Source organism: Oncorhynchus keta, chromosome 14 (assembly GCF_023373465.1).
Source record: "Oncorhynchus keta strain PuntledgeMale-10-30-2019 chromosome 14, Oket_V2, whole genome shotgun sequence".
NCBI classification, from domain to species: Eukaryota; Metazoa; Chordata; class Actinopteri; order Salmoniformes; family Salmonidae; genus Oncorhynchus; species Oncorhynchus keta.
In genome coordinates this window covers 51,571,272-51,592,187 of record NC_068434.1, presented here as the reverse complement: position 1 = coordinate 51,592,187, position 20,916 = coordinate 51,571,272, and the positions used below count along the sequence as shown (strand labels likewise).

Below are 20,916 nucleotides of genomic sequence, written 5' to 3'. Positions count from 1 at the left end.
CATATACAGTACCAGTCAAAAGATTGGACCCAACTACTCATTCCAGGGTGTATCTTAATTTTTACTATTTTCTACATTGTCGAATAATAGTGAAGACATTAAAACTATGAAATAACACATATGTAGTAACCAACAATTTTTTAAAACAAATCTAAATAGATTTTAGATTTGAGATGCTTCACAGTAACAACCCTTTGCCTTGATGACAGCTTTGCATGCTCTTGGCATTCTCTCAACCAGCTTCATGAGGTAGTCAACTGGAATGCATTCCAATTAACATGTGTGCCTTGTTAAAGGTTCATTTGTGGAATGTCTTTCCTTCTTAATGCGTTTAATCCAATCAGTTGTGTTGTGACAAGATAGGGGTGGTATACAGAAGATAGGGCTATCTGGTAAAAGACCAAATCCATATTATGGCAAGAACAGCTCAAATAAGCAAAGACATGACAGTCCATTATTACTTTAAAACATGAATGTCAGTCAATCCGTAAAAAGAACTTCGCAAAAACCATCAAGCGCTTTGATGAAACTGGCTCTCATGAAGACCGCCACAGTAAAGGAAGACTCATAAATACCTCTGCTGCAGAGGATAAGTTCATTAGAGTTACCAGCCTCAGAAATTGCAGCCCAAATAAACGCTTCAGAGTTCAAGTAACAGACACATCTCAACATCAACTGTTCAAAGGAGACTGCGTGAATCAGGCCTTCATGGTCAAATTGCTGCTGGAAAAAAATAAACACTACAAAAGGACACCAATAATAAGAAGACACTTGCTTGGGCCAAGAAACACAAGCAATGGACATTAGCCCAGTGGAAATCTGTCCTTTGGTCTGATGAGTCCAAATTTGAGATTCTTGGTTCCAACCGCAGTGTCTTTGTGAGACACAGAGCAGGTGAACAGATGATCTCCAAGTGTGGTTCCCACCATGAAGCACGTAGGAAGAGGTGTGCTGGTGTGGGGGTGCTTTGCTGGGGATACTGTAAGTGATTTATTTAGAATTCAAGGCACACTTAACCAACACGGCTACCACAGCATTCTGCAGTGATATGCCATCCCATCTGGTTTGCGCTTAGTGGGACTATAATTTATAATATAACAGGATAATGATCCAACACACCTCCAGGCTGTGTAAGGGCTATTTGACCAAGGAGAGTGATGGAGTGCTGCATCAGATGACCTGGCCTGCACAATCACCCAACCTCAACCCAATTGAGATGGCTTGGGATGAGTTGGACCGCAGAGTGAAGGAAAAGCAGCCAACAAGTGCTCAGCCTGTGGGAACTCCTTCAAAAGCATTCCAAGTGAAACTGGTTGAGAGAATGCCAAGCGTGTGCAAAGCTGTCATCAAAGTAAAGGGTGGCTATTGGAAGAATCTCAAATATAACATGTATTTTGATTTGTTTATTTCATAGTTTTGATGTCTTCACTATTATTCTACAATGCAGAAAATAGTTTTAAAAAATAAAGAAAAACCCTCGAATGAGTAGGTGTGTTCAAATTTTGGACTGGTATTGCACCATACTGTATTACTTGATATGAAAAAAATATATGACATGTCACATTTGTCCATTTTTATAATTTATTTTTTACATATATGGTTCTTCATCTGTAGGATTCTGTGTAACATAGATCAACACACTTAACTTATACTGTTTCCAGATAAATAGTCTGTGAAAACTTTACGAGTTGGGAAATTGAACTACCTCTAAAACATGTATGTGCACTCTAATTTGCCTTGCTTCCCATCTATATTACTAGGGAAAAATGCCACATCCACTGACATTTCTTCTCCTCGATGAATGTATGTAGAGACATATAGAAAAGCATAATTCAATTCTGTATGATTCGTCAGGCAACGCTCTAATACCAACCACGATCAATAAAAACCATACCTTTGGCATCATTTTATAGGATGACAAAAAAATGTTCTCTTGATGAGGCTTCACTGAAAGAAAGAGAGTCAGTGTTAAACAATGAGAGAGATGATCATAAAATAGAGGCACATAAAAGTTGCAATTCAATAATGCCCACTCAGTGGCAAGGACAATTGAAACATCAATTCACAAAAGTGTCACTCAAACGAGTACCGAGCAAATCATCCTTGAAATGTGTTAAGAGTGAAGTGCCATTGGACATTGAACAAGGCATTCAGAGAGATCATTGGTTGCTCATAGTACCAGTAGTAGTTCTTTATTAGTCTCAAATTGCACAATACAGTGCCCATCACATTGCTGTATAATGTGTCTATATATACTACCGTTTAAAAGTCACTTAGAAATGTTCTTGTTTTTGAAAGAAAAGCACATTTTTGTCCATTAAAATAACATAAAATTCATCAGAAATACAGTTTAGACATTGTTAACGTTGTAAATGACTATCGTAGCTGGAAACCGCAGATTTTTATGGAATATCTACATAGGCGTACAGAGGCCCATTATCAGCAACCATCACTCCTGTGTTCCAGTGGCACGTTGTGTTAGCTAATCCAAGTTTATCATTTTAAAAAGGTTAATTGATCATTAGAAAACCATTTTGCAATTATCTTAGCACAGCTGAACACTGTTGTGCTGATTAAAGAAGCAATACAACTGGCCTTCTTTAGACTAGTTGAGAATCTGGAGCATAAGCAGAAATTGCCAAGAAACTGAAGATCTCCTACAATGCTATGTACTACTCCTTCACAGAACAGCACAAACTGGCCCTAACCAGAATAGAAAAAGGAGTGGGAGGCCCCGGTGCACAACTGAGCAAGAGGACAAGTACATTAGAGTGTCTAGTTTGAGAAACAGACGCCTCACAAGTCCTCAACTGGCAGCTTCATTAAATAGAACCTGCAAAACACCAGTCTCAACGTCAACAGTGAAGAGGCAACTCTGGGATGCTGGCCTTTTACACTTTTTTGGATACTACATGATTCCATATGTGTTATTTAATAGTATTGATGTCACTATTATTCTACAACGTAGAAAATAGGTAAACATAAAGAAAAACCCCAGAATGAGTAGGTGTGGACAAACTTTTGACTGGTACCGTGTATATATATATATATATATATATATATATATATATATATATATATATATATATATATATATATACACTGAGTGCACAGAAATTTAGGAACACCTTCCTAATATTGACTTGCACCCCCTTTTGCCCTCAGAACAGCATTAATTCATCGGGACATGGACTCTACAAGGTGACGAAAGTGTTCCACAGGGATGCTGGCCCAAGTTGACTCCAATGCTTCCGACAGTTGTGTTAAGTTGACCATTCTTGATACACACAGGAAACGGTTGAGCGTGAAAAACCCAGCAGCATTGGAGTTCTTGAAGGCACTTCAATCTTTTGTCTTGCCCATTCACCTTCTGAATGGCACACATACACAATCCATGTTTCAATTGTCTCAAGGCTTAAAATTATTCTTTAACCTGTCTCCTCATCTTCATCTACACTGATTGAAGTGGATTTAACAAGTGACTTCAATAAGGGATCAGAACTTTCACTTGGATTCACCTGGTCACTCTGTCATGGAAAGAGCAGATTTGTATACTCAGCGTGTGTATATATACGGTTGAAGTCAGAAGTTTACATACACTTCGGTTGGAGTCACTCGTTTTTCAACCACTCCACAAATTTCTTGTTAACAAACTATAGTTTTGGCAAGTCGGTTCGGACATCTACTTTGTGCAAGTCATTTTTCCAACAATTGTTTACAGACCAATTATTTCACTTATAATTCACTGTATCACAATTCCATTGGGTCAGAAGTTTACATACACCAAGTTGACTTTGCCTTTAAACAGCTTGGAAAATTCCAGAAAATTATGTCATGGCTGTAGAAGCTTCTGATAGGCTAATTGACATAATTTGAGTCAATTGGAGGTGTACCTGTGGATGTATTTCAAGGCCTACCTTCAAACACAGTGCCTCTTTGCTTGACATCATGGGAAAATCAAGGAAATCAGCCAAGACCTCAGAAAAAATTGTAGACTTCCACAAGTCTGGCTCATCGTTGGGAGTAATTTCGAAAAGCCCGGAGATACCACGTTCATCTGTACAAACAATAGTACGCAAGTATAAACACCATGGGACCACGCAGCCGTCATACCGCTCAGGAAGGAGACGTGTTCTGTCTCCTAGAGATGAATGTCCTCTGGTGCGAAAAGTGCAAATCAATCCCAGAACAACAGCAAAGGACCCTGTGAAGATGCTGGAGGAAACAGGTACAAAAATATATATATCCACAGTAAAACGAGTCCTATATCGACATAACCTGAAAGGCCGCTCAGCAAGGAAGAAGCCACTGCAACACAACCGCCATAAAAAAAGTCAGACTACGGTTTGCAACTGCACATGGGGACAAAGATCATACTTTTTGGAGAAATATCCTCTGGTCTGATGAAACATAAATATAACTGATTGGCAATAATGACCATCATTATGTTTGGAGTAAAAAGGGGGTGGCTTGCAAGCCAAAGAACACCATCCCAACCATGAAGCACGGGGGTGGCAGCATCATGTTATGGGTGTGCTTGCTGCAGGAGGGACTGGTGCACTTCACAAAATAGATGGCTTCATGAGGTAGGAAAAGTATGTATGTGGATATATTGAAGCAACATCTCAAGACATCATGTTAAAGCTTGGTCACAAATGGGTCTTCCAAATAGACAATGACCCCAAGCATACTTCCAAAGTTGTGTCAAAATAGCTTAAGGACAACAAAGTCAAGGTATTGGAGTGGCCATCACAAAGCCCTGACCTCAATCCTATAGACAATTTGTGGGCAGAACTGAAAAACCGTGTGCGACAAGGAGGCCTACAAACCTGACTCAGTTACACCAATGCTGTCAGGAGGAATGGGCCAAAATTCACCCAACTTATTGTGGAAAGCTTGTGGAAGGCTACCCGAAAAGTTTGACCCAAGTTAAACATTTTAAAGGTAATGCTACCAAATACTAATTGAGTGTATGTAAACTTCTGACCCACTGGGAATGTGATGAAACAAATGAAAGCTGAAATAAATCACTCTCTACTATTATTCTGACATTTCACATTCTTAAAATAAAGTGGTGATCCTAACTGACCTAAGACAGGGCATTTTTACACATATTTACTGTCAGGAATTGTGAACAACTGAGTTTAATTTTATTTGGCTAAAGTGTATGTAAACTTCCTACTTCAGCTGTATGTGTGAAAAAAAAAATATATATATATATATATACAGTGGGGCAAAAAAGTATTTAGTCAGCCATCAATTGTGCAAGTTCTCCCACTTAAAAAGATGAGAGGCCTGTAGTAATTTATCATAGGTACACGTCAACTATGACAGACAAAATTAAGAAAAAAATCCAGAAAATCACATTGTGGGATTTTTAATGAATTTATTTAATTATGGTGGAAAATAAGTATTTGGTCACCTACAAACAAGCAAGATTTCTGGCTCTCACAGACCTGTAACTTCTTCTTTAAGAGGCTCCTCTGTCCTCCACTCGTTACCTGTATTAATGGCACCTGTTTGAACTTGTTATCAGTATAAAAGACACCTGTCCACAACCTCAAACAGTCACACTCCAAACTCCACCATGGCCAAGACCAAAGAGCTGTCAAAGGACACCAGAAACAAAATTGTAGACCTGCACCAGGCTAGGAAGACTGAATCTGCAATAGCTAAGCAGCTTGGTTTGAAGAAATCAACTGTGGGAGTTATTAGGAAATGGAAGACATACAAGACCACTGGTAATCTCCCTCGATCTGGGGCTCCACGCAAAATCTCACCCCGTGGGGTCAAAATGATCACAAGAACGGTGAGCAAAAATCCCAGAACCACACGGGGGGACCTAGTGAATGACCTGCAGAGAGCTGGGACCAAAGTAACAAAGCCTACCATCAGTAACACACTACGCCGCCAGGGATTCAAATCCTGTAGTGCCAGACGTGTCCCCCTGCTTAATCCAGTACATGTCCAGGCCCGTCTGAAGTTTGCTAGAGAGCATTTGGATGATCCAGAAGAAGATTGGGAGAATGTCATATGGTCAGATGAAACCAAAATATAACTTTTTGGTAAAAACTCAACTCGTCGTGTTTGGAGGACAAGGAATGCTGAGTTGCATCCAAAGAACACAATACCTACTGTGAAGCATGGGGGTGGAAACATCATGCATTGGGGATGTTTTTCTGCAAAGGGACCAGGACGACTGATCCTTGTAAAGGAAAGAATGAATGGGGCCATGTATCGTGAGATTTTGAGTGAAAACCTCCTTCCATCAGCAAGGGCATTGAAGATGAAACGTGGCTGGGTCTTTCAGCATGACAATGATCCCAAACACACCGCCCGGGCAACGAAGGAGTGGCTTCGTAAGAAGCATTTCAAGGTCCTGGAGTGGCCTAGCCAGTCTCCAGATCTCAACCCAATAGAAAATCTTTGGAGGGAGTTGAAAGTCCGTGTTGCCCAGCAACAGCCCCAAAACATCACTGCTCTAGAGGAGATCTGCATGGAGGAATGGGCCAAAATACCAGCAACAGTGTGTGAAAACCTTGTGAAGACTTACAGAAAACATTTGACCTCTGTCATTGCCAACAAAGGGTATATAAAAAAGTATTGAGAAACTTTTGTTATTGACCAAATACTTATTTTCCACCATAATTTGCAAATAAATTCAATAAAAATCCTACAATGTGATTTTCTTGATTTTTTTTCTGTCATAGTTGAAGTGTACCTATGATGAAAATTACAGGCCTCTCTCATCTTTTTAAGTGGGTGAACTTGCACAATTGGTGCCTGACTAAAGACTTTTTTGCCCCACTGTATATACCCATTGGTTATTGAAGAGTAACTTATACCTCATGTGTAACGGCTTTCTTTATAGGTGAAGTAGAGGAGGACCAAAATGCAGCGTGGTGGTTATTCATGTTCTTTAATTTATAAAGAAACTACACATAAGATAACTAACAAAAACAACAAACGTGAGAAAACCTAAAACAGTCCTATCTGGTGCAAACACAGAGACAGGAACAATCACCCACAAACACACAGTGAAACCCAGGCTACCTAAGTATGATTCTCAATCAGAGACAACTAATGACACCTGCCTCTGATTGAGAACCATACTAGGCCGAAACATACAAATACCCCAAAACATAGAAAAACAAACATAGACTGCCCACCCAACTCACGCCCTGACCATACTAAAATAAATACAAAACAAAGGAAATAAAGGTCAGAACGTGACATCATGATCTTAGTTCAATTGTCTTACCCCATCAAAACCCTCTATCTCTTGATAAGAGTTCAGATTATGACACTGATAAAGCTGCTATCCTTCAGGCTTACAAGCTGTTTTTTCATATCCGTCTGTTTGTCATTACTGCTGTGAGAAAATACACATGGTCTCTTTGTGTCCTAAGTTGAAACATATCAAATATTCTTCTGGGAGCACTCTAGTCCATTAAGTCTATGGTTGGGACTAGTGTATCTCCTAAACAAGATTTTGGATCAGATGTGTATGAATCCTTTGTTTCAGGTAGGTTCGTGTCTCTGCAGAGCAGCGATGATGTTAAACAGCCGGTGAAGATACTGCAAGACACTGGGGCAGACCAGGTCTTCATTTTGGTGGGTGTTTTGCTTTTGTCTGACTAATACAAGGCGTGGAGATGGGTTGCATGGAAGTTCCTTTGTATAATGTGGAACTCGAGTCTGATCTTATTTCTGGATCTGTTGTCATTGGAGTGAGGCCTAGCCTACCGGTGAAGGGGTCTCATTCATTTTAGAAAACGATTTGACTAGAGGGAAGGTCTTGCCAAATCCTGTCGTTATTAAGGAACCCAGAGTAGAGCAACCTGATTGGTTATCAGAGAAGTACCCTAGAGTGTTCCCAGCATGTGGCGTTATACGTGCTACGTCTAAGAAAGGCACCAGGAGCAAGTCTATAGTTGAGGAGGATGTCAGCGATCACACCATGGTTGATTTGTCTGAGACATTTATGGGTGATTCTGATTTCAGTAAACCTCCTTAGTTGACTTCTCCTTTGAAAAAACCCCAAAAGTGAATGACTTTGTAGGACCGCTGAAGGAAGAGAGGGTTCCTACAGTTCACACTTCAATGGGTTACTTTGACAGAGATGGTGTTCTAATGAGGAAATGGCATTCTTGCGCCACATCTCAGCAAGAAGATTGGCCCAGTGTATCTCAAATTGTTGTTCCAGTTACGGTTCGACAAGAGATACTGAGTTGGCTCACGATGGTAGCATAGCAGGCCATCTTGGCGTCAACAAGACATATGAACATCTTTCACTCGTTCTCTGCGCAATCAGGTTTGAGACACATCAGTAGCCAGTACAACTCAGATCCTCTGCAAACATGTCTGACAAGCCAGATCTCACTGAAGTCACAAACTTCAACAAGACCAAGTTGAAGAAGACCGAGACACAGGAGAAAAATCCCTTGCCCACCAAAGAAACCATCGAACAGGAGAAGCAAGCAACAGCATGAAGCCCAATCCTCTGCTATGCACTGTACATTCCCCAAGCATTGCCTTTTTCACCTCTTAGCTGTGTAACCCAAAACCTAAGTTGCATTGTGATTGGACAAAAGCAATGACTGTACAGCACCTCCCTAGAACATTTTGACCAATGTTATTGCGAGTGTGGTGAAATGCAAAAAACTACCCAATACACACAAATATAAATAAAGGTGAAAGATTAGTGGAATCTGTGTGGGTAGCTGGACAGGTAGGATGACTGACAGTGAAGGTGAACAGGTGCTCACGTGTCAGGTGACAGAGGAATGTATGAGACTGAGGCAGGAAATCCTTTAACCATAAAGTGGTATATTTACTGAGTAGTCTGTGCTACATCACAAAGGAAACAAATAACATGTATCCAATCAAATTCATAATCAAAGATCAAATCATATCAGTCATTATTAACATAAGTTAGGGAGTTCAACAGTTCAGTTCATTAAGTTAATAGTAATCATCCGCGAGTCATTTAGGCTCGTAACTATTTAACATAAATTATGAAAGAATACAAACAGTGAATGGTGATACAATCTATAATCCCAATGATCAAAGTCAATCAGTTAGCAAACTATGACGTTTCTCATTTCACTCTTTCAATTGTCTTCATGTGTACATATAATTAATTTCAATACACATGAACCATATCGATTGCATAATTGGCCTATGAGGATCCGTAGGGCCGTGATCATTGACAATTCACATTACACAATATGTTTGAAGCTGCGCTCCAAGCCGCACTCCGCGGTAATAACTATTAACAATTACTGAATGGCCCACTCTCCCGATCGCCACAGATAATTCAGATGAAAGGTAACATAGTCGGTGGATTTACGTGGATTCATGGACGCACAGAACTTCTGGATCAGATGGAGTTAAGGAAGAGAAAGCAGCGAGATCAGGCGATGGCAATTTCCTCCTTTTATGGAGTTGAGATCTGTCGGACATTTTCACCTGACCTAATTAAAGTGCCCCTGGCCCAGCTGAGTAAATGGCAATGAATTAAAGGATTATTCCACCAACTCCATGCGCCTTTTCTACAGCCACCCCGGAAATTTGTTAAATTCCACACTTCTCAAAAGGCTCATTGCTCCCCGTCCTCTGTCATCTCAGGGAGAAGAATTAGTCAGGCAACTGGCCGGATATATGTCCGGTTCTTCACCTGGATCTCCACTGATCTAACACGACCATCGGTCCCAGGCATGGTCTTAGTTATACGGCCCACCGGCCAGGAGGCTCGAGGCAGCTGAGGGTCCACCATCATTACTACTTGGCCAGTTTCCAGGCTGGCCATTTCTCTCCGCCATTTCCCTCTGTGCTGTAGACTTGGTAGGTAATCCCGAATTAATCGGGCCCAAAAATGGTCAGCTAAGATCTGGCTGCGTTGCCACCGGCGTCTGCCTACGAGGTTTGTATCAGCATACATGGCTTGAGGAAGTGAAGCATCTCGGAATGCCATCAAGAGCATATTCGGTGTAACCGGATCGGGGTCAGCGATGTCTGCAGAGAGAGGGTTTGGAGTTCAGAATCCCTTCCACCTCTATCAGGACGGTCGTCAAGACAGTTTCAGTGCCAGTTTGGTCCCCCAGGATGACTCGTAAGGCCGTCTTTACAGATTTGATCTCTCGCTCCCATGTTCCTCCAAAATGAGGAGCGCCTGGAGGGTTAAATTTGAATGAGATTTGTTGGTCCATCAGCTGATCCTGGAGGCTGGGTTCCATGGCTTGGAAGGCTTCCTCCAACCTGGCTTCTCCTGCCTTGAAGTTCGTACCTCTGTCAGCCAGGATCTCGTAGGGTTTCCCCCGTCGGGAGATAAACCGCCGTAGGGCCATGAGGAAGGCTTCCGTATCCAAACTCTCCAGTAGGTCCAGGCTGACACATCTGGTTGTCAAACACTTGAATAGAATGCCCCAGCGCTTTTCCACATGACGACCAAACTTGATCATCAAGGGGCCAAAGCAATCTACTCCTGTTGACCAGAAGGGTGGTTTAAGGAGGCGCAAGCGAGAAGGGGGTAGATCTGCCATTTTGGGCACCGTAGCTCCGGCCCGCCATCTCTGACATTCTACGCAGGCGTATTGGTGCTTACGAATGGCTCCTCGTCGTCCAATTATCCAGTATTTCCGCCTCATCGCCCCATAGACCCTCTCTGGCCCTGTGTGGAGAAGCCGCTCATCATAACTCTTGATGAGGAGCCTGGTAAAGAGGGTGTCTGGAGTCAAGGATAATTGGGTGGATAGCATCTGGGTCCAAAACCTCTGCTTGGCGCAGCCTCCCTCCGACTCTGATCACTCCAAGGATTGGATCATATTCTGGGGCAAGAGAGAGAAGACGGCTGTCCTTAGTCACTTCCCTACCGGCTTTCAGAGGTGGGTATAGAAGAGGTGGGTATAGAAGCCACCCCATCTGAGGTCTGGTCTGTGTCGGCGATCAGATCCGGCAGTGTTTGGGATTGTGTTAGGTCAGGGAGAGCCGTTGTTGGTTCCGTATAAATGCTGTAGCATTGGGCGGACTTCCTTAACTCATGAGCTTCAGTTGGTTGCGGAGGGGCCGCACGCCTGGGGGCTGTCGGCCACTCGTTCTCTGGTTGGGACAAGAATGGTGGTCCCAAGCTCCAGTGATGGGGTTTAGCCAATTCCTGAAGGGTTTTACCTCCAGTAATGTCATCAGCAGGATTGTTTATGCTATCAACATACCTCCAGTCCTGGACTTCTGTTAGGTCTTGGATTTCCGCGATGCGAGTTCCGACAAACACCTTATACCTGCAGGACTCCGACTTGAGCCAGGTCAATACAGTGGTCGAATCACTCCAGTAGATGACCCGTTGGCTTGACAAGGTGATATTTTATGGAGTTGAGATCTGTCGGACATTTCCACCTGACCTAATTAAAGCGCCCCTGGCCCAGCTGAGTAAATGGCAATGAATTAAAGGATTACTCCACCAACTCCATGGGCCTTTTCTACAAAAGTAATGGAATAAGAATATATACTGAACATATAAATACAGTTGAAGTAGGAAGTTTACATACACCTTAGGCAAGTACATTTAACTCAGTATTTCACAAATCCTGACATTTAATCAGAGTAAGAATTTCCTGTCTTCGGTCAGTTAGGATCATCACTTTATTTTAAGAATGTGAAATGTCAGAATAATAGAAGAGTGATTTATTTCAGCTTTTATTTATTTCATCACTTTCCCAGTGGGTCAGAAGTTTACATACACTCAATTAGTATTTAGTAGCATTTCCTTTAAATTGTTTAACTTGGGTCAAACGTTTCGGGTAGCCTTCCACACGCTTCCCACAATAAGTTGGGTGAATTTTGTTCCATTCCTCCTGACAGAGCTTGTGTAACTGAGTCAGGTTTGCTCGCACACGCTTTCAGTTCTGCCCACAATTTTTATATAGGATTGAGGTCAGGGCTTTGTGGTGGCCACTCCAATACCTTGACTTTGTTGTCTTTAAGCCATTTTGACACAACTTTCGAAGTATGCTTGGGGTCATTGTCCATTTGGAAGACCCATTTGCGACCAAGCTTAAACTTCCTGACTGATGTCTTGAGATGTTGCTTCAATATATCCACATAATTTTTCGTCCCTCATGATGCTATCTATTTTGTGAAGTGCACCAGTCCCTCCTGCAGCAAAGCACCCCCACAACATGATTCTGCCACCTCTGTGCTTCATGGTTGGGATGGTGTTCTTTGGCTTGCAAGCCACCCCCTTCTTCCTCCAAACATAACGATGGTCATTATGGCCAAACAGTTCTATTTTTGTTTCATCAGACCAGAGGACATTTCTCCAAAAAGTAGGATCTTTGTCCCCATGTGCAGTTGCAAACCGTAGTTTGGCGGTTGTGGAGCAGTGGAATCTTCCTTGCTGAGCGGCCCTTCAGGTTATGTAGATATAGGACTCGTTTTACTGTGGATATAGATACTTTTGTACCTGTTTCCTCCAGCATCTTCACAAGGTCCTTTGCTGTTGTTCTGGGATTGATTTGCACTTTTCGCACCAAAGTACGTTCATCTCGAGGAGACAGAACGCATCTCCTTCCTGAGGGGTATGACGGCTGCGTGGTCCCATGGTGTTTATAAACTCAACATGAGTGAAAACAACACAGACAAGGACAAGTTTTTCGAGATATAAAAACTACTGTATGGATGAAGAAAAGGTAGGTTAAATGACACAAAATATTTGGGAATGTAACTAAGGAAAACGTCATTAATAACATAGGCTATTGCAAAACAAATGTATAATTCTCTCTATTATGTCAATCACCAGTTTAGCTCTGATATGGCTGTAGCTCTATGATGTCCTTTGCAATAATCTAATCTGACATTGACATGAAATTCCTATGTCCTTCAGGTAGTACAGAGAGATGATGATGATCCCTAGAGGGAGGGGAGGGAGGTTGTTGAGGAAGAACCAGTGGCCCAGCTCAAGAAGGAGCCCAAGAAGACAGGAAAGGTAAAATGGCAGGAGTGACAGGGCAACTACTAGACTAGTAACACTTCAATTGTCACAATAGCTGCATTGACCTGATGTAACATGTCTATTATTTGTGATCTGGAATCTATTCTATTATATTATATTCTATCCAAGGCAAAGAGGAAAAGTAGTGCCAAGAAGTCAGGGGAGCAGGGCACTGATACGGATGCAGGTCATAGATTTTCCCTCTGTAGTATGTTGGTTCTCTAAACCTGCATATCATAGATAAAGGTCATGTTAGACACTGTAGTCAAACTGGAGTCAGTAAGAAATGTTGCATGGATAGTTTTATTCAATAGTCCTATTGTAGCAATTTTATCGAAGTATTGTATTAAGAGAAAAGCGTCTGACTTATCCTGAATTGTCCTATACGGTAATAACATATTTAGGATTGAGGAATAAACACCCGGACAGAGGATCTGTTATTGAGCTCTTGGAGAAGAATGATCTTAACTTAAGGCTGCATTCGGCCCAGGCAACAAAGATGAGATGGAGGACTGCTACCCAATCCTCATCTCATTTTATGCAAAAGTAACTAAAACACTTTTATTTTTCTTTTGCTCCCAAGGATGAACCAGACTTGTGGAGGTCTACCATTTGTTTCTGAGGTCTTGGCTGATTTCTTTGATTTTCCCATGATGTCAAGCAAAGAGGTACTGAGTTTGAAGGTAGGCCTTGAAATACATCTACACCTCCAATTGACTCAAATTATGTCAATTAGCCTATCAGAAGCTTCTAAATACATTTTCTGGAACTTTCCAAGCTGTTTAAAGGCACAGTCAACTTAATGTATGTAAACTTCTGTCCCAGTGGAATAATCGTTTTGTAAACAATTGTTGGAAAAATTACGTGCGTCATGCACAAAGTAGATGTCCTAACCGACTTGACAAAACTAGAGTTTGTTAACAAGAAATGTGTGGAGTGGTTGAAAAATGTTTTAATGACTCCAACCGAAGTGTATGTAAACTTTCAACTTCAACTGTATATACGTAATATGTCTTACAGAGCCTTTCCATAAGTCCACTCAAGTTTCTTCAACTGTCTTCTGACAGCGATATCGATGTTGTGCTGTGATGCCAGCAGATTCCAGACTGCATTTGCCGCTCGCCCATCATCTTCAACCAAGTCGATGGCTTGAATAGTCTCGCTGGAAATTGAATACAATGTAAAAGTGATGACCAGCAGGGTCAAATAATATAAACAGTGGTTATAGAAGGTGCAACAGGTCAGCACCTTAGGAGAAAATGTCAGTTGGCTTTTTATTGCTGAGCATTCAGAGGTCAAGACAGCAAGTGTGTGAGAGAAAATATCGAAACACACAAAGTAACGTGTTAATGAGTTCCGATAGCCAATCTATTATCCAACGATTAGTTTAACATTCAGACTATTGTAGGTGTGAAAATTCCCCCCAACAAACAATACCCTACCTGCGTGTGGTCAACTATTTCAGCACCGTTTCACGCTGCTCTGAGACAAGCATGGGGACTGGTCTTGATAAATCAATGACATTTTTATTTTCACTTAATCTCCGTTTGGGTATTGGTTAGACTACAATTAGGGTGTGCAAATGTTAGGATTATTTTGCTCTTAGTGCTGTAGCCTACTCCCGACCGGTCACGTTGTACAGCGCCATATTTTCCTAATGGAAACCCTGAGGTTTTCGTTTTTCTTGGAATAGAAACACCATAAAAATCTCTTCAAATCAATCCCATACACTACGTTCTTACAAAAAAAGGTTTTAAATGATCTAGTACAGCCAATATTAAAGATTGTCAAATGCTTCTCAAAGATGCCCACTGGTGGTCAAACTAGCACTAACTAGCATTAATGGCAACAATGGCTGACACTTAAATAACCTGCCATAGAATTCTGCGGCAGCCCGCACGGTGTGCTGCAGTGTGATTTAACTTCACAGGAAGTTGGCTCTCACTAAGTTGGCTCTCATTATTTGATTTCAAGAAAAACAAATCGCTTTTCTCGATCATTTTGGTTTGGTTTGTTTTTAAGTATGGTGTGGGTTTTTATTTTGTTTGCCTCTTCTTGGGAAAATGTAGTGGTCTCTCATGGTGGGTTCTAGTTGTTGTTGCTAGTCAACTTTCAGTGGACACCCTCATGAGTGTCTTTCAGAACCCATCCTAAAACCCCACCTGTTTCGTTTTGGTTGTGGTCAGTGACTTAGTTCCCCCTTCTGTTAGAGCAACATTATTTGGTTTTCTTGCTGGGGAGTGTAAAAATGTAACAACTGCAGATTTCCCCTTTAAATGGATACTTCTGGATTTTGGCAAGGAGGCCCTTTATCTATCAGATGAAATTGTGGATACCACTTGTATGTCTCTGTGTCCAGTATGAAGGAAGTTAGAGGTAGTTTTGCGAGCCAATGCTAACTAGCGTTAGCGTAATGGCTACAAGTCTATGCGTATCTGCTAGCATGATAGTAGATACCCATAGCATAGCCTTCCAGTCTGAGTTAATAACTTAAAAGTTATGTTTCGTAGGACCATATCTATAAATGGCATACACTTTTCTAAATAACAGAAGTCTTACCTCAGACAAGAAAAGGAATCATTTCTGTCACTTTGGGGTTATTCATCCCAAGCTCTGACCTAGAAGACAAAATAGAAATGTGATTATATAACAAATTGCTAAATATTCTCAGATTTGGGGTATTCCTATTATTTTGTGATATTTATAGCTTTTGAGAGTAAACCAGCAAAGAATATTAAGAGATTTAAATATATACAGCCTTTTATAGTCCAATTTTGTAGTATGGTTTAGAAAAGCAACTCAGAAGACCCTAAATACACAACATAGCCTGTTCTCTCAATGGGAATTCACCATTGATCATCTGATCAAATACGGATCCCATTGAAATAACTCAGAGTTCGAGATAACAGAGACAAGCAAAAGACATCAGGTCGTATATATGCACTGAGCAAAATATGCTATTATTTTGATATACAGTACTGTAGAAACCTCTACTAATCACTACATATAGCATACATTATGCACAGTTATGATTGCAAAGTACAAATCATTTTAAGTCATTTCACATGCCATGGTGAGAATATCAGTTGGTACAATGGAAACCAATCCTAACCTTAACCATTAGTGGGGGAAATACAAAATGGACCCAACATCTGTGTCTAGTAGCAACTGAAGAGCATGCAGTAGAGATGCTGGTTCCAGATAACCAATGGGATTTCACAGGAGACATGGAGGTGGTGTTCTGTAACATTTGTCTTTGGGATTCTCTTTCTGCTTAGGATCAATCAATATGGGGATCAAGTGTCTGGTGCTCCAATTTTCCTTTGTGGCCATCCACCCTCCCCAAATAGAGGACAGCCATCGCATCTGCTAAATTACATTGTTGGTTTTAAAATATTAGAACATTCCAGAGAGACAGGAGGAATTATGGCCATAATCCACAAAAACTATAATAAAATAAAAACGTATTTGTTACATATGCCAAATAGAACAGCTGTAGACCTTACCGTGAAATGCTTACTTACGAGCCCTTAACCAACAATGCAGTTCAAGAAATAGAGTAAAGAAAGTATTTACTCAATAAACTAAAGTAAAAAATGATATAAAAACACAATAACTGCCTTTCTGAAGAAAAACAATGTATACAAAACTGTATACGAAACGCTTCAGTCTGGTTTTAGACCCCATCATTGCACTGAGACTGCACTTGTGAAGGTGGTAAATTACCTTTAAATGGCGTCAGACTGAGGCTCTGCATCTGTCCTCGTGCTCCTAGACCTTAGTGCTGCTTTTGATAAGATCGATCACCACATTCTTTTGGAGAGATTGGAAACCCAAATTGGTCTACACGGACAAGTTCTGGCCTGGTTTAGATCTTATCTGTTGGAAAGATATCAGATCAACTGTAAAGTTCCTCAAGGCTCTGTTGTAGGACAACTATTGTTTTCACTATATATTTTACCTCTTGGAGATGGCATTCGGAAACACAATGTTAACTTTCACTGCTATGCGGACGACACACAGCTGTACTGTTCGATGAAACATGGTGAAGCCCCAAAATTGCCCTCCCTTGAAGCCTGTATTTCAGACATAAGGAAGAGGATGGTGGCAAATGTTCTACTTTTAAACTCGGACAAAACAAAGATGCTAGTTCTAGGTCCCAAGAAACAGAAATATCTTCTGTTGAATCTGACAATACATATTAATAGTTGTACAGTCGTCTCAAATAAAACTGTGAAGGACCTCGGCGTTACTCGGCAGGTGGCCTAGTGGTTAGAGCTGTGGACTAGTACCTGAAAGGTTGCAAGATCGAATCCCCGAGCTGACAAGGCTCCTAGGCCATCATTGAAAATAAGAATTTGTTCTTAACTGACTTGCCTATTTAAATAAAGGTTCAATAAAAATGTTTTTTTTTTTTAAACTCTGGACCCTGATCTCTCTTTTGACGAACATATCAAGACTCTTTCAAGGACAGCTTTTCTCCATCTAAGTAACATAGCAAAAATCAGAAACTTTCTGTACAAATATTATGCAGAAAAATTTATTCATGGTTTTGTCACTTCTAGGTTAGACTACTGCAATGCTCTACTTTCCGGCTACCCGGATAAAGCACTAAATAATCTTCAGTTAGTGCTAAACACGGCTGCTAGAATCTTGACTAGAACCCAAAAAGTTGATCATATTACTCCAGTGCTAGCCTCACTACACTGGCTTCCTGTTGAGGCCAGGGCTGATTTCAAGGTTTTACTGCTAACCTACAAACTGCTAACCTACATGGGCTTGCTCCTACCTATCTTTCCGATTTGATCTCTGCCGTACATACCTACACATACGGTACAGTCACAAGACGCAGCCCTCCTAATTGTCCCTAGAATTTCTAAGCAAACAGCCGGAGGCAGGGCTTTCTCCTATAGAGCTCAATTTTTATGGAATGTTCTGCCTATCCATGTGAGAGACGCAGACTCGGTCTCAACCTTTAAGTCTTTATTGAAGACTCATCTCTTCAGTAGATCCTATGATTGAGTGTAGTCTGGCCCAGGAGTGTGAAGGTGAACGGAAAGGCACTGGAGCAACGAACTTCCCTTGCTGTCTCTCTCCACTGGATTCTCTGCCTCAAACCCTATTACAATAGCTGAGTCACTGGCTTACTGCTGCTCTTCCATGCCATCCCTAGGAGGGGTGCGCCACTTGAGTGGGTTGAGTCACTGATGTGATCTTCCTGTCCGGGTTGGCGCCTGCCCTTTGGGTTTGTGCCGTGGGGGAATTCTTTGTGGGCTATACTCGGCCTTGTCTCAGGATATTAAGTTGGTGGTTGAAGAAATTCCTCTAGTGGTGTGGGGGCTGTGCTTTGGCAAAGTGGGTGGGTTTATATCCTGCCTGATTGGCCCTGTCCGGGGGAATCGTCGGATGGGGCCACAGTGTCTCCCGAACCCCTCCCATCTCAGCCTCCAGTATTTATGCTGCAATAGTTTGTGTCGGGGGGCTAGGGTCAGTCTGTTATGGCTGGAGTATTTCTCCTGTCATATCCAGTGTCCTGTGTGAATTTAAGTCTCTCACTCTCTCTCTTGCTCTGGCCTGATGACTCTCTCTCTCTGGCCTGATGACTCCTTGCTGTCCCCAGTCCACCTGGTCATGCGGCTGCCCCACAGTTTTGCCTGCGGCTATGGAACCCTGACCTGTTTACCGGACCTGCTACCTTGTCCCAGACCTGCTATTTTCAACTCTCTAGAGACAGCAGGAGTGGTAGAGATACCCTGAATGATCGGCTATGAAAAGCCAACTGACATTTACTCCGGAGGTGCTGACCTGTTGCACCCTCTACAACCACTGTGATTATTATTATCTGACCCTGCTGGTCATCTATGAACATTTCAACATCTTGGCCATGTTCTGTTATAACCTCCACCCGGCACAGCCAGAAGAGGACTGGCCACCCCTCATATCCTGGTTCCGCTCTAGGTTTCATCCTAGGTTCCGGCCTTTCTAGGGAGTTTTAACTAGCCACGTGCTTCTAAACCTACATTGCTTGCTGTTTGGGGTTTTAGGCTGGGTTTCTGTGCAGCACTTTGTGACATCAGCTGATGAAAGAAGGGCTTTATAAAAATGTCTGATTGAATAACATAACAATAACAAGGCTATATAGAGGGGGTACCGGTACCGAGTCAATGTGCGGGGGTACAGGTTAGTCAAGGTAATTTCTACCTGTATGTAGGGGTAAAGTGACTAAAGATAATAAACGGTGAGTAGCAGCAGTGTAATAACAAAATGGGGGGTGTCAATGTAAATAGTCTGGGTGGCCATTTGATTAATTGTTAACTTGTTTGGGATGGGGGGCAGTATTTTGACATCCGGATGAAATGCGTGCCCAAAGTAAACTGCCTGTTACTCAGGCCCAGAAGCTAAAAAAAAAAAGATGTCTGTGAGTATAACAGAACTGATATGGCAGGCAAAAACCAGAGGACAAACCACCCCCAAAAAGAAATCAGCCAATCAATCATCACTTTTATAATAAGGCGAAGTCCTCCCAGATTTCAGTTCCTATGGCTTCCATTAGATGTCAACAGTCTTTAGAAAGAGTTTCAGGCTGGTTTTTGGAAAAATGAGCCAGAAATTGAAGTTTTTCTAGGTGGTTCCCATTTTGGCTGTAGTGCTTCCAAGTGCGTGAATGAGTGCGTGTTCTTTGGTATTTTTCTCCGGTAAAGACAATAACGACTCTCAGTCTTAAATTTGAGCATTTATTTACGTATTAGGTACCCTAAGGTTTGATTATAAAAGTTGTTTGACTTGTTTGGAAAATTTTATTAGTAATGTTTGGGATTAATTTTGTATGCATTTTGATGGAGGGAAACTGGGTGGATTATTGAATGAAGCGCGCCAGCTAAACTGAGTTTTTATGAATATAAAGTTGGACATTATCGAACAAAACGACCATTTGTGATGTGACTGGGACCTTTTGGAGTGCCAACAGAAGAAGATCAAAAGATAAAGCATTTATTATATCGCTATTTCTGACTTTCGTGTCGCACCTGCCTGGTTGAAATATGTTTTTCATGTGTTTGTATATGCGGGGCGCTGTCCTCAGATAATAGCATGGTGTGCTTTCGCCGTAAAGCCTTTTTGAAATCTGACACAGTGGCTGGATTAACAAGAAGTTAAGCTTTATTTTGATGTATTACACTTGTGATTTTATGAAAGCTAAATATTTATAATATTGTAGTTTGAATTTGGCACTCTGCAATTTCACTGGATGTTGTCAAATCTATCCCGCTAACGGGATTCGAGCTTAAGGGATCCCTAAGAGGTTTAAGCAGTCTTATGGCTTGGGAGTAGAAGCAGTTAAGGAGCCTTTTTGGACCTAGACATTGCTCTCCGGTACCACTTCCCGTGCGGTTGCAGAGATTCGAGTCTTTGACTTGAGTAACTGGAGTCTTTGACAATTTTTTGGGCCTTCCACTGACACCGTCTAGTATATAGGTCCTGGATGGCAGGAAGCTTGGCCCCAGTGATGTACTGGGCGTACGCACTACCCTCTGTTGTGCATTACAGGTTAGATACTGAGCAGATGCCATACCAGGCGGTGATGCAACCGGTCAGGATGCTCTTGATGATATAGCTGTACATTTTTGGTATTGGTCCCTAGATCATCAAAAAAATGCTACAATCTCCTGAGGGGGTAAAGGTGTTGTCATGCCCTCTTCACAACTGTCTTGGTGTGTTTGGACCATGATCATTTGTTGGTGATGTGGACACCAAGGAACTTGAAACTCTCGACCCGCTCTACTACTTGATCAGCAATCATTTTCCTGAAGTCTACGAGCAGCTCCTTTGTCTTGCTGACATTGAGGGAGAGGTTGTTTTCCTGGCACCACACAGGCAGGTCTCTGACCTCCTTATAAGCTGTCTCATCGTTGTCAGTGATCAGGTCACAG

General features: G+C 41.7%; 1 protein-coding gene across 1 annotated transcript in view; it reads right to left on the bottom strand.

The window, feature by feature from the left end:
• LOC118393595 (dematin-like) overlaps window positions 1–20,916 on the bottom strand; it is a 92,886-nt gene that overhangs the window by 39,886 nt on the left and 32,084 nt on the right. The window contains exon 3 of the mRNA XM_052460765.1: window positions 1,895–1,947. Coding sequence (XP_052316725.1) covers window positions 1,895–1,947 — 53 coding nt within the window. The remainder of the gene's footprint in view (window positions 1–1,894; window positions 1,948–20,916) is intronic.